Genomic DNA, 13990 nt, shown 5'->3' on the forward strand with positions numbered 1-13990 from the left:
CATCCCCGACATGTCCCTGAAGGACCTGAGGATTCTGGACCTGACCTATAACCTGTACAGCACGTACCAGATCCCCGCCTCCTTCCAGAGCCTGGGGAAGCTGGACTCTCTGCTGCTGGGCAGCAGCGCCGCCCACTCGCTCCGCCACAGCGACCTGGACCCGTTGAGCAACGCCTCCCTCTCGCGCCTCTTCCTGGGAGCGGGGGTTCACATGCAGAACTACGATTCTGGGGCTTTGGCTAAAATCCGCTCCATCCAGGAGTTTTCCCTGTTTGCACCTTTCTGTGGGAACTTTGAAGTGTTTGAGCGCCTCCTGGTGGACCTGAATGTGACGGGAACCACGGCCCTGACCTTCATCACGCTTTTCCCCGACAGCTGCGACCAGCACGACGACCCCTTCCGACCCCTGCCGGCCATGCCCTCCGTCCAGAGCCTGACCATCGTCAGCACCTGGCTCAACTCGTCCTTCATGGAGGTCTTCCTGAAGAACGTGTGGCTGTCCAGCCTCTACCGGCTGTCCTTTGTCAACATGACGTACAACGAGGACACGCCGGACGGGTTCCAGTTCCACACCCTGAACCACACCATCAACCTGCACACGCTGTCCTTCAGCGGCATCAACCACTACCAGTACCGCTACCCCACCTTCAACATCAGCCTGGAGGCCGTCTCCGGCCTGACCAGCCTCACCTTGTCTGGGACCGGCATGAACATCCCTGCCCTGCAGACTCATATCCGTCCTGCCGTCGCTGGAGACTCTCGATCTGTCGGACAACCTGCTGTCGGAGACGGGTTTCTGGTGGCCCGGCTGCTCCCACACCGCTGCGTTTCCCAAACTGAGGCACTTGTCTTTGAGTAAAAACCGCTTCATCAGTCTGTCCCTCATCTGTGTCAACATGAAGCTGATGTCCACGGTGGAGTCTCTGGACCTCAGCTTCAACTCCCTGTCCCTGGACAAGCCCTGCTCCTGGCCGTCGCAGCTGATCCAGCTCAGCCTGGCCAACAACAACCTGGGGAACAGGGTCTTCCAGTTCCTGTCGACGCACTTTGAGAGGCTCGACTTGTCCAAGACTGGAATCACGTTCATAAAGCGGGAGGACCTGGCTGGCTTTCTCAAACTCACCCACCTGGGACTCAGCTCCAACAGCCTGCAGGTCCTGCCCACTGACCTCAGACTGCCAGCTCTGCGCAGCCTCCACATCGACCAGAACGCCATCACCTCCATCTTCAGCCAGGCCTTGGCAGGTTTTCCTCAACTCCAGACGCTCAAAGCAGGAAGAAACCCCTTCGTCTGCTCCTGCGACTCCTACTGGTTTGTCACCTTGTTCAACAAGTCTCACCTTCCGGACTGGCCTCTGGACTACACCTGCAGCACCCCGCCGCGCTACTCCAACCGCTCGCTGTCGGAGTACAGGACCAGCAGACTGTCCTGCGAGGCGGGGCTCCAGGCTGCGGTCTCGCTGCCGGTGATCATAGCTGTGTCGGCGGTCGTCGGTCTGGTCTTCCATAAATGCGATGGAGTGTGGTACTCCAAGATGTTGTGGGTGTGGATCAGGATGAAGAGGCGCGGCAGGAAACGCGCCAACCTGTTGAACAACATGTCTTTCAAGTACCACGCTTTCATCTCGTACAGTCACCAGGACTCGGACTGGGTGGACGACCAGCTGGTGCCGTCTCTGGAGAGGGCCGGCGTCTCGCTCTGCGTCCACGAGCGCGACTTCGTTCCCGGGGAGTGGATCATCGACAACATCATCAGCTGCGTGGAGTCCAGCTACAAGACTCTGTTCGTCCTCTCCAAGCACTTTGTGCAGAGCGAGTGGTGCAACTACGAGCTGTTCTTCGCCCACCACCGGGCCATCAGCGTCCAGCGGGACTCGCTGGTCTTCCTGCTGCTGGAGCCCATCCCCGCAGACTCCCTCCCCAGGAAGTTCCTGAGGCTGAAGAGCCTGCTGAGGGAGCAGACGTACCTGGAGTGGCCCGGCGAGCCGCGCAAGCAGCAGCTCTTCTGGGCCAGCCTGCGCTCCATGCTGCACATCGCAGACCGGGCGGTGCTGAGGGGCGTGGCCAGCGACCTTGCCGACACCCTCGCTGTGCTGGCGGAACAGCCAGAGGACGTCTCAGACACTGTCCCTCTGCTGACGGAGCAGCAGGCGGAGCTGTGGACATGTCCAGACATGTAGAGCATGATGGGACAGTTTGAAGTGGTCCTCCCTCTGCTCCACACCCTTCTTCTGTTGTCTGAAACTCTGAGATCCAGCTGGAGACACAACATATGGAGAAGATGTTCAACATCTTCTACTTGGAACTGAAAAGAAGAAAAACTTGAATTCAGGGTCATGATTTTCCACAGAGCCGACAGATCCAGACCTGTTGGCTTCCAAACGCTGCTAATTACAGGAGCCTGTCGTATTCTCCCACATCGCCTCATTTCATCTAAAACTGCCACGAGTGCAGCCCATCAGATTGTAACTGATCTCTAATCCAGACCATAACGGATCATCTCCAACAGTTTTCCTCATTGATCACGGTCAATATGTTTACATGAAGAGTGTTTTGTTAAAAGCCAGAAGAAAACATGTATCCAGTGGTTTTTCACTGCTTCAAGACTACACTGAGGCAGTCACAGCTTACTGTTATTAAAGACAAGTCAATTCATTTTAAATGATTTCATTTTATTCTGTGTGTGTGTGTGTGTGTGTGTGTGTGTGTGTGTGTGTGTGTGTGTGTGTGTGTGTGTGTGTGTGTGTGTGTGTGTGTGTGTGTGTGCGTTCTTGTATTTCTATCCTTGTGGGGACCAAATGTCCCCACAAGGATAGAAAAACCTGCACGAGGTGCCTTGTGGGACCTTCTTCCGGTCCTAATGAGGGGAAACAGTGTTTTCTTGACCATGTTGTTGTTACTGAAAAAAGGAAAGTGTAAAAACATTTCTTTAGGGTTAGGCTTTGTTGTGGTTTGGGTTAGGGTTAGATCAGGGTCAGGGTTGGGGTTAGATGTAGGTTCAGGGTATGGGTTGGGGTTAGGCCTGGGTGAGGGGCTGGGGAGTACAGACGTCACATCCATCCTGAAGTCATATTGAAGTAACCTTTATCTAAAGACCCATCACACTGTGGGACAGTAGTGGTCTGATGGACACTCAGGGACAGTAGTGGTCTGATGGACACTCAGGGACAGTAGTGGTCTGATGGACACTCAGGGACAGTAGTGGTCTGATGGACACTCAGGGACAGTAGTGGTCTGATGGACACTCAGGGACAGTAGTGGTCTGATGGACACTCAGGGACAGTAGACACTCAGGGACAGTAGTGGTCTGATGGACACTCAGGGACAGTAGTGGTCTGATGGACACTCAGGGACAGTAGTGGTCTGATGGACACTCAGGGACAGTAGTGGCCTGATAGACACTCAGGGACAGTAGTGGTCTGATGGACACTCAGGGACAGTAGTGGTCTGATGGACACTCAGGGACAGTAGTGGTCTGATGGACACTCAGGGACAGTAGTGGCCTGATAGACACTCAGGGACAGTAGTGGTCTGATGGACACTGTGGGACAGTAGTGGTCTGATGGACACTCAGGGACAGTAGTGGTCTGATGGACACTCAGGGACAGTAGACACTCAGGGACAGTAGTGGTCTGATGGACACTCAGGGACAGTGTTTTTATGGGACAGGATATGAACATTTTGATGGGAGACGGTTCCGTCTCTCTTCTTTGAAGACACACCAGTGAGTGAAATCTGAAGGGTTCATCTTTTTCTGTTCGATCAGGTTAAGATAATTCGACACGAGCTTTTCTCTCAGTCTTGAAGAAGTGTCTTCAACGTTGATGAAAACAGGACAGACTGCAGGCAGAGGACGTCCTGTCTTCTGACTGAGAGCAGTGTCGCCCTCTGCTGGGATTACCATGCTCTGCATCAGCTTCAGCCTCATCCTTCACTTCAACACAGAGGATAATATGTTCATCGTGTTAAAGTGAGTTCTTACAGCTCAGATTGAAAACCTGAGGGGGGGTGAAGCGCCCCGCTCCCTGTCTCCCACCACTCTCACTCATTTCTTGAAACAGAAATTACATTCTCAAAACAACATGGACAAATCTCCAAACTACACTGTAGCTGCTCACAACAGAACAGTGTTTCTCCTCATTTCATCACACTGGAAATGTCTCAGTCCAGGTCTCCATGTCTCAGTCCATGTCTCAGTCCAGGTCTCCATGTCTCAGTCCAGGTCTCCATGTCTCAGAACAGCTTTGAAAATGATGAAGCACAGTAAGGATAGATCATGTTGATCTGGACTGACTGATTGTTTCTCAGTCTCATGGTTGTTATCTCTAAAACATCGAGTCATTACATCAGTCACCACATGCATATATATATATATATATATATATATATGTGTGTGTGTGTGTGTGTGTGTGTGTGTGTGTGTGTGTGTGTGTGTGTACAGGACTGTCTCAGAAAATTAGAATATTGTGATAAAGTTCTTTATTTTCTGAAATGCAATTAAAAAAACAAAAATGTCATACATTCTGGATTCATTACAAATCAACTGAGATATTTCAAGCCTTTTATTATTTTAATATTGCTGATTATGGCTTACAGCTTAAGAAAACTCAAAAATCCTATCTCAAAATATTAGAATATCATGAAAAAGTATACTAGTAGGCTATTTAACTCATCACTCGAATCGTCTAAATAACTGGAAACACCTGCAAGTGTTTCCTGAGCCTTGAAAAACACTCAGCTTGGTTCAGTAAACTAAATCACAAGTATGGGGAAGACTGCTGCTCTGACTGCTGTCCAGAGGACCATCATTGACACCCTCCATCAGGAGGGTAAGACACAAAAAGACATTTCTCAAAGAGCAGGCTGTTCACAGAGTGCAGTTTCAAAGCACATTCACAAAAAGTCTGTTGGAAGGGAGAAATGTGGCAGGAAACGCTGCACAGCCAAGAGAGATGACCGCAGGCTGAACAGCATTGTGAAGAAGAGCCGCTTCCAGAATTTGGGGGAGCTTCAAAGACAGTGGACTGAAGCTGGAGTCCAGGTATCAAAAGCCACTGTTCACAGACGTGTCCGGGAAATGGGCTACAACAGCCGTATTCCCATGGTCAAGCCACTTCTGGACTCAAGACAACGGAAGAAGCGTCTGACCTGGGCTGTGGAAAAGAAGCACTGGACAGTTGAAGAGTGGTCCAAAGTCCTCTTTTCAGACCAAAGCAAGCTTTGTATTTCATTTGGAAGTCAAGGCGCCAGAGTCTGGAGAAAGGCTGGAGAGGAGCAAAATCCAAGTTGCTTGAAATCCAGAGTGAAGTTCCCACAGTCAGCGATGGTTTGGAGCCATGTCAGCTGCTGGTGTTGGTCCACTGTGTCTCATCAAGTCCAGAGGAAATGCAGCTGTGTACCAAGAGATTCTAAATCAAATCAAATCAAATCAGATTTTATTTATATAGCACTTTTCATATTAATAAAAACAACGCAAAGTGCTGAACATTAAAAACAGTCATAAAAACAAAAAGAATAAAAACCGCGCCATCAAACAGTATGCACCACACACACACTCACCCTCACCCTCACCCTCACCCTCACACTCACACTCACACTCACACTCTACCATTAATTCGCACAGAACAGAGGAGACATGGCATGGCACTGAGCATCTTAGGGAAAACGCCACCAGTGGGGCCCCCACACCAAGGGAAGTCGAGGGTCAATTAAAACTGTGGCTCCAGCGCCCGACCCCCGACCCCGACAGACCATGGGAACTCGCACACCAAAGTGTGGAGCCCCCAGGCCAGCCAGGACCAGAGTACCCGGGCACAGTAACCCCAGCATTGGACCAGCACCAACTCCCGGTGTGAAGGACCCCCCTGAGGAAACACTGGAATTAAACAGCTAAAACATAATAAAATATGACACAAAATTAAAATAAGATAATAAGATAGGATTATAAAGTAAAAAAGTAAAACAAGTTGAATGTGCATAATAAAATAGAATAAAATTACATAAATAAGAATGGAATAAGAGGACTATAAAAGGTCAGTTAAAAGCCTGATTAAAAAGGTGTGTTTTCAACCTCCCTTTAAAAATATCAACGGTCTAGAGCACTACATGCTTCCTTCTGCTGAAAAGCTCTATGGAGATGATGATTTCATTTCCCAGCATGATCTGGCACCTGCCCACAGTGCCAAAACCACCAGTAACTGGTGTACTGACCATGGCATTACTGTCCTCCATTGGCCTGCCAAGTCCCCTGACCTGAACCCCATTGAGAATTTGTCAGGTATTGTCAAGAAGAAGCTGAAAGACACCAGACCCAACAATGCAAATGAGCTAAAGGCTGCTACTGAAGCATCCTGGGCATCCATAACACCTCAGCAATGCCACAGGCTGACTGCCTCCATGCCACGCCGCATTGATGCAGTAATTCGTGCAAAAGGATTCCCAACCAAGTACTGAGTGCATTAATGGACATTTTCAAATGTTTGATTTTGTTTTGCTGTTATAATTTTGTTTTTTTACTTGGTCTGAGGAAATATTCTAATATTTTGAGATAGGACTTTTGAGTTTTCTTAAGCTGTAAGCCATAATCAGCAATATCAAAATAATAAAAGGCTTGAAATATCTCAGTTGATTTGTAATGAATCCAGAATGTATGACATTTTTGTTTTTTTAATTGCATTTCAGAAAATAAAGAACTTTATCACAATATTCTAATTTTCTGAGACAGTCCTGTACGTATTTAAAAAACTGTGTTCTCGCCACCCGGCGGTATTGTGTCTGTCTCCTTCCAGCTCGGTCCTCTACCAGAGTCCTGGAGCTGGAGGGTTCTGCAGGGTCTACCAGAGTCCTGGAGCTGGAGGGTTCTGCAGGGTCTTAGCTGTTCCTAGGATTGCCTCTTCTGAACAGAGCTCTCAGATGTTGTTCCTGGTCTCTGCTGGAGCCATCCTCCCAGCTTGGGGGTTCCTGCTCCCAGTGTCCCGATCACTCCTGGTATCACTGTTGTCTTCACGCCCCACACTCTCTCCATCTCTTCCCTCAGCCCTTGGTACTTCTCCAGCTTCTCTGCTCCTTCTTCCTGATGTTCCATCACTTGGGATTGCTACATCTATCACCACAGCTGTCTTCTGCTGTTCATCCTCCACCACTATGTCAGGTTGATTGGCCATCACCTGCTGGTCAGTCTGGATCTGGAAGTCCCACAGGATCTTGGCTCGATTGTTCTGGACCACCTTTGGAGGTGTCTCCCATCTTGACCCTGGGACCTCCAGTCCATACTGGGTACATATGTTCCTGTACACGATGCCCACTACCTGGTTGTGCTGTTCCATGTCTGCCTTGCCTGCCAGCATCTGACCCCCTGCTGTGATGGTCTGTACTGTCTCTGGGGCTTCTTGGCACAGTCTGCACCTGGGGTCTGGTTTGGTGTGGTAGATCCCGGCCTCTATTGATCTTGTGTTCAGGGCCTGTTCTTGTGCAGCCATGATTAGTGCCTCTGTGCTGTCCTTCAGTCCAGCCTTTTCCAGCCTCTGGTATGTTTTTCCACTGTCAGCCACTTCTTCAATGTGTCGGTGGTCCATGCCATGCAGGGCTTTGTCTGTCCATGATAGCTCCTCTGGCTCCTCCTTACTGGGCTTTTGGTGTCTGAGGCATTCACCTAGCAGATCATCACTGGGGGCCATCTTCTTGGTATACTCATGGAGGCTCTTGGTTTCCTCCTGGATAGTGGCTCTGACACTCACTAGTCCTCGGCCTCCCTCCTTTCTCTTGGTGTACAGCCTCAGTATGCTGGACTTAGGGTGGAACCCTCTGTGCATTGTAAGGAGCTTTCTGGTCTTGATATCAGTGGCTTGCATTTCTTCCAGTGGCCAGGATATTATGCCAGCAGGGTATCTGATTACTGGTAGGGCGGAGGTGTTTATGGCCTGGATCTTATTTTTGCCATTCAGATGACTTCAGGACCTGACTCTCTCTCTCTCTCTCTCTCTCTCTCTCTCTCTCTCTCTCTCTCTCTCTCTCTCTCTCTCCATATATATATATACACACACACACACACACACACACACACACACACACACACACAGATATACACGTATTCACATATATACACACACACCCTGACATACATACAGACATAAACAGTGAGCACAAAGAGTAAATTGAAGACATAAGAAATATTCCAGAATGAAAAGATAAAAAGATAAGGGAAGTGTGCTGAGTGGGATAAAGAAAAGTAAGGAATGCAAGGATAATAAATATTAAGACGTCAGGGTAGGAGTGCCACCAGAGCAACGGGCCTCAGCAGCACACAGGTGATGGTTTCCTCTGTCGGCCAGGTGAGATAACAGTAACCTGTACAGACTGATGCCTGAGGCAGGAAGGACTTCCCGATCTGTCCTGCAGACAGTGGAGCTGGAGCAGTGTGGTGGAGAAGGAGCTCCGCGGTCTGTCCAGTGTGTGGTGGACAGGGTGGACAGGGTGGACAGGGTGGACAGGGTGGTGGGGTTCTCCGTCATGGGTGCAGTGTGTTCAGTGTCCTCCTGTCCACCACAGCCTCCTCAGTGTTCAGTCTGCAGAACTGAGAAGGATCTTTACGTTCTGGAGACTCTGACTGTTTTTATGGGAAAGAAATGAAGCTTTGGAACCTGAGAGAGAAGAGCTGCAGCAGTGAGCTGAGCTGTGGAGCTGAACGGGGAGGCCGTCCTGCCAAACCATCTTAAACTTTTGAAAACGTCATTTTGGTTTCAAGAAGCTGTTTGTGGCCACCTTACTGCTGGGACCTGGATGTCTCTGGACGTGAATAACGCCACACGCTGTGGACGAGGACATGGCTGCTGTGGGGGACAGACGGTTCAGAAGAGACGAGCTGCTGCCTGCAGAGAGTCAGAACTCCAGCCGTCACACGGTGGAGTGCTGCTCACCCTGACGGAGCACGGCGGAGGATTCCTGTGGAGAGTGATTGGACGCCTTCATCAGGGGAACCGGGTGTTTGACACCCTCGTCCCTCTAACCCGGCGTGAAGCAGCGCTTTGCAGTTTCCTGCCTCCTGTGTGACTAAAACCAGCCCTGGTCTCCAGACTCTGAGTTGAGTTGATGTGGGTGTATTTTGAAAAAAGTGTTTGAGAGTTGAACTCCAGCATTTACACTGTGAAGAGCTGATTGGCTGAAACCAGGGAGGTCAGCGAAAAGACACACGCTGCTTTACTGAGCTTAACGTGGAGGAAAACTCTGTAGAATCTGATGAGGAAACAGTGGTGAGATGATCAGAAATCCTTCTGAACAGATGCTGGTTGGTAGTTGAATTCTGGCTACAGACAATGTTTAAGGCAAGCTAAAGTTGCTAATAGTTTCTCTTTCACTGCTTTTCAGAGCTTGTTTGAAGTTAGAGGGAGATGTTCAGAATACAGGTAATAAATACGGCTCAATGGAAGCTATTTGAGACACTGCTTGACTTTTTAACTTCATACAGAAGCTCACAGTACCTGACAAGAACAGTGGCTGAAATGAAATCTTCAGACTGAAGTGACTCCTTCAATGCTTGAGTTTGAATTTTACTTTTCAGTTGTGCTGCAGTGCTGTGTCTGTTGCCACTGATTACATTGGCCTGCCAATTTTACACCTTAAAAAAACAAAAAAGGAGACTTCTGGGCCTCATCCGTGCAGCCAAATCCTTATCTTAGTAAATATTCCTGCTGAACAACTCAAACATGAGCAGTTATGGGGAAATGAAAGTAGTCAGCTGGAATGTTGGAGGTGGTGACACTCCTTTAAAAGGGGGAAGTGTGTGCACATTTAAAGCCGATATCAGTTTTCTCCAGGAAACACTTATTAAAGGAATACTTCACCCAAAAAACGATTTGGCCTCATTTTCTACTCACCCTCATGCTGAGAAACACTCTGGAGCACTTTTTTGACGTTTCAAATGCAGTTGGAGATGTTTGGGGATTTTCGTTGTCAACAAACAGGGACCGACAGAGCCCGACAGAAAAAATGGTCCATAAAATCCACAAAACGTTCCCATTTTCCTTCATACTGCTCGTCTGCTGTAATCCAAGTGTCCTGAGTGCGTAACGTCCATAATTAATTCTTAACGAGGTCATTTAGTACATTTTAAGAGCCCAAACAGTGCGCTCTGTACAGCTCCATTGCATGTCTGCGTGCACCCTGAACTACGGAAGCCTCGGCAGACCAAGCAACACGCTTGTGCCCTTTCAGCAGGACACCGAATTCAAAGCTTTAAAACAGCAGCCAATCACTTTTGTGATTGTCCACAGCTCGGTCACTCACAGCAGAATATAAACAGCGGAACTTCTTCTTCTACGCTTGCAATTTAGAAAAGTAGTCGCTGAAAGCGCGCAAGCGTCTGGCTTGGTCTGCCGAGGCTTCCGTAGTTCAGGCTGCGTGCAGACATGCAATGGAGCTGTACAGAGCGCCCTGTTTGGGCTCTTAAAATGTACTAAATGACCTTGTTAAGAATTAATTATGGACGTTACGCGCTCAGGACACTTGGATTACAGCGGACGAGCAGTATGAAGGAAAATGGGAACGTTTTGTGGATTTTATGGACCATTTTTTCTGTCGGGCTCTGTCGGTCCCTGTTTGTTGACAACTAAAGTCCCCAAACATCTCCAACTGCATTTGAAACATCAAAAAAGTGCTCCAGAGTGTTTCTCAGCATGAGGGTGAGTAGAAAATGAGGCCAAATCGTTTTTTGGGTGGAGTATTCCTTTAAGAAGGTAGTGGCAAAACGACCACGTCCTTCTGGGGCCTCGCAGATCTGTCAGTCCAACCTCACCACTAAATCAGAGCGGTAGCCGTTCTGGTTCAGAAAAACGAGCCGTTTATTCATTCACATGCCATTTCTGATCAGCGAGGCAGATATTCAACCGTGTGTGGATCACTCAACTCCACACCAACAACTGTAGAAATTTATACAGACCTAATTTTGATGACCCTTTTTAAAAAAAAATAATTAAAAGGATCCCAGATTTGACCAGTACTGATGTTATTATCGGCGGTGACTTTAATTGCGTTCTAGATAACTTTCTGGACAGGCAGCGATATTAAATGAGTTCAGTTAAAAACAGTGAACTGCTTAATAATCTTTTGCAATCCTGCCACCTAGTGGACGTATGGAGGCTTCTTCATCCCACAAAAAAAGACTTTTCTTATTTCTCCACCGTTCACAAGTCTTATTCTACAATAGACTTTTTCCTACTGGACTCCAAACCTTTAACCTCAGTCATGACTGTACATCCCATAATATTCTCATGTCAGATCATGCTCCAGCAGCCCTGACTCTCGTCAGAAACAGGGAATGTTCAGCTGGCGTTTAAGCAGTGCTCTGTTGGAGGATAAAGAGCTCATATTTCAGACAGAGCTGTTGCAGAAGAGGAAACACCAGAGTGCGGGAGGAACTCTCACTTCCTGGTTGACCTTTCTCTGACGTGTCAAATGTTTTGTCATCAATAAGAGCTTCATTTTCTGCCCAGTGCTGAGGTTTTCTGTAGACAGTTGTTGGACGACACATATTCTGCAGTTTTACATTAATCTGGAGTTCAAGCCTTCACTGTTTTCACACAGCAGGAGGTCAGAGGTCAGAGGTCAGGACACAGAGCAGAGCAACCCACAGCCACCCTTTGTTGGAGACTTTTTAAAGGAGCAAAGTGCAGTTTGCTCGTTTTATGTGAAACACCGACCCCTGCAGGCCTTAGTGAAAAACTCGTCCCTGTGGCTCCCGTGCACAGAAGAGGGGAACTCCTTCCTCGCTCTTTTAGCAGCGCTCCAGTAAAATGTAAGTTTCTCCTGCCTGGTGGGTCTGTGCTGGAGCTGTGGCAGTGCTAGAAGCCGGTCTGTTCTTACTTTCTGGAAGCTCCATCCTCAGTACTGCTCCGTTGTTGCTGCTAAGCGTCTGGCGGAGTAATGGCGGACAAAATGAAACCTAAGGATTACCAGGCCAGCGGGAGGCGCATTACATCAGGCTCAGAGCGATTCGTACCCGAATCACTCATACTGCTGTGCCTTCAGTGCCCTGCACAGGGAAACAGGAGCGACTGCGATCTTGCAGAAATAGCTCTTGCTGCCCATCAGGCAAAGGTGAAAACGTGTGTGGGTGTGAATAATTGAAAATGTAATATTTAAAACTGCGCTGTACCCCTTTAACATAAACTTTTTATTTTGGTAAAGGAAATAGAAATTAAACAAGAACCAGAGATTTCATTATTACAATGAGGAGAAAATCACAGTAGCCCCTTTTCAACCACACTGGTTCCCGGGCTGAACCGGGCTGAACCAGGCCGAACCGGGCCCGGCCCACAACTTTGAACTGGTTTCTGTGTTTGCACCAACCGTGACCCGGCTCCGGCTCCCAAAAAGACTTACTGCAGGACCAGACCCAGAGGAGACTTCCTGTAGAACCAGACCCAGAGGAGACTTCCTGTAGAACCAGACCCAGAGGAGACTTCCTGCAGAACTCAGAGGAGCAGACACTGGTTCTTGGTTTGGAGGTAGACAGATCCAGAGACTGGGTGTTCCTCTCCAACTGAAACTGGGATCTGGTTCCTCTCGACAGGCTCCTGACCGCGGAATTCTCTGCCTCACTGTTACTGTTAGAAAACGTAGGAACCTCCAGTAGCAGCACTCTGAGAACCCAGTGTTCTGCTGGATAATACGGGACTCTTTATGTGTTCATTCCTCTGAGCAGAACTCTCAGAGCGACTCTTGTCTTGTTGCTCCCACTCTCCATGAACCTGAGAACATCATTTCAGATCCTTCCCTCTTCTGCCCCCTGCTGGTGACAACAAGCTGCTGCTACTGTGAGACGCTCCACTTCGTACTGGTGAATAATAATCCTGTTAGCTTAGTTTACCTGGACTCAGTTTAAGACACGGCGTTGCTGAATTTGGTTCAGATAGAAATAAGATAGATCAATTGGGAAATTTGTTAGCTATTTTTAAATTACAAGAAAAGATCTTGAAATAAAGCAAAGACCTGTTTCACCTTTAAAAACAGGAAGACGACTTTTGCTGGACTGTGGAGCGGCTTCGTCTATAACCTACCTGAACATTTCAGAAGAATGAAAGAAATGTGTTGAGATCCATCTGCAGAGATCCATGTAGAGCATGTGTTGTTTCTGTGACGGAGTTGACAGCTTTTATACTGAAAATGCACATTTTACTTCATGGTGCTTCTCTGATGTGAGGTATATTCATTGTGAGGGTCTGCTGGGAACGTCTGGCTGAACCCTCTGTCAGCAGGGCTTTCAACTCCCACCTCCAGGAGAGCTTCTCCCACACCCTGAAGGGGGCTGGGGACATGGAGTCCCAGTGGACCATGTTCTCCATGTTCTCCATGTTCTCCACCTCCATTGTTGAAGCAGCTGCTCGGAGCTGCGGTCGTAAGGTCTCCGGTGCTGCTGTGGCGGAAACCCCTGAACACCAGAAGTAAGGGCTGCCGTCAAGCTTCAGCTCTACAGGACTCCTTCTGAAGAAGGAGTCCTGTAGAGCCTTGTTGGCTCGTGGGACTACAGAAGCAGCTGACAGGAACCGGCAGGCCAAGAGAACCGTAGTCTGAGCGGCTGTGGAGGTAAAAACTGTGGTCTGGGAGGAGTTCAGGAGGCCATGGAGGAGGACTACAGGTCATCCTACAAGAACTTCTGGCAAACCATCCGGCGCCTCAGGAGGGGAAAGCAGGTCTCCAACAACACAGTTTACAGTGGGGGAGGAGCTGCTGACCTCCACTGGGGACTTTATAGGACGGTGGAAGGAAGACTTCCAGGACCTCCTCAATCCCATCGCCACGTCTTCCTTAGAGGAAGCAGAGGCTGAGGTCTCAGAGGTGGACTGAGGTCTGAGGTCTCAGAGGTGGACTGAGGTCTGAGGTCTCAGAGGTGGACTGAGGTCTGAGGTCTCAGAGGTGGACTCGTCCATCACCCAAGCTGAAGTCACCAAGGTGGTTGGTAAGCTCCTCGGTCTGAAGGCACCGGAGGTGGACGAGG

The 13990-nt window shown here is 48.8% G+C and overlaps 1 protein-coding gene across 1 annotated transcript in view; it reads left to right on the forward strand.

Moving 5' to 3' along the window:
• LOC115404204 (toll-like receptor 1) overlaps nucleotides 1-2579 on the forward strand; it is a 3050-nt gene extending 471 nt beyond the window's left edge. The window contains 2 exon segments of the mRNA XM_030113438.1: nucleotides 1-715; nucleotides 717-2579. The exon segment at nucleotides 1-715 is cut by the window's left edge and continues 345 nt beyond it. Of these exon segments, the coding sequence (XP_029969298.1) occupies nucleotides 1-715; nucleotides 717-2180 (2179 nt within the window). The 3' untranslated portion in view covers nucleotides 2181-2579.
• Nucleotides 2580-13990: the final 11411 nt, after the last annotated feature.

The sequence above is a fragment of the Salarias fasciatus genome, chromosome 17 (assembly GCF_902148845.1).
Source record: "Salarias fasciatus chromosome 17, fSalaFa1.1, whole genome shotgun sequence".
NCBI classification, from domain to species: domain Eukaryota; kingdom Metazoa; phylum Chordata; class Actinopteri; order Blenniiformes; family Blenniidae; genus Salarias; species Salarias fasciatus.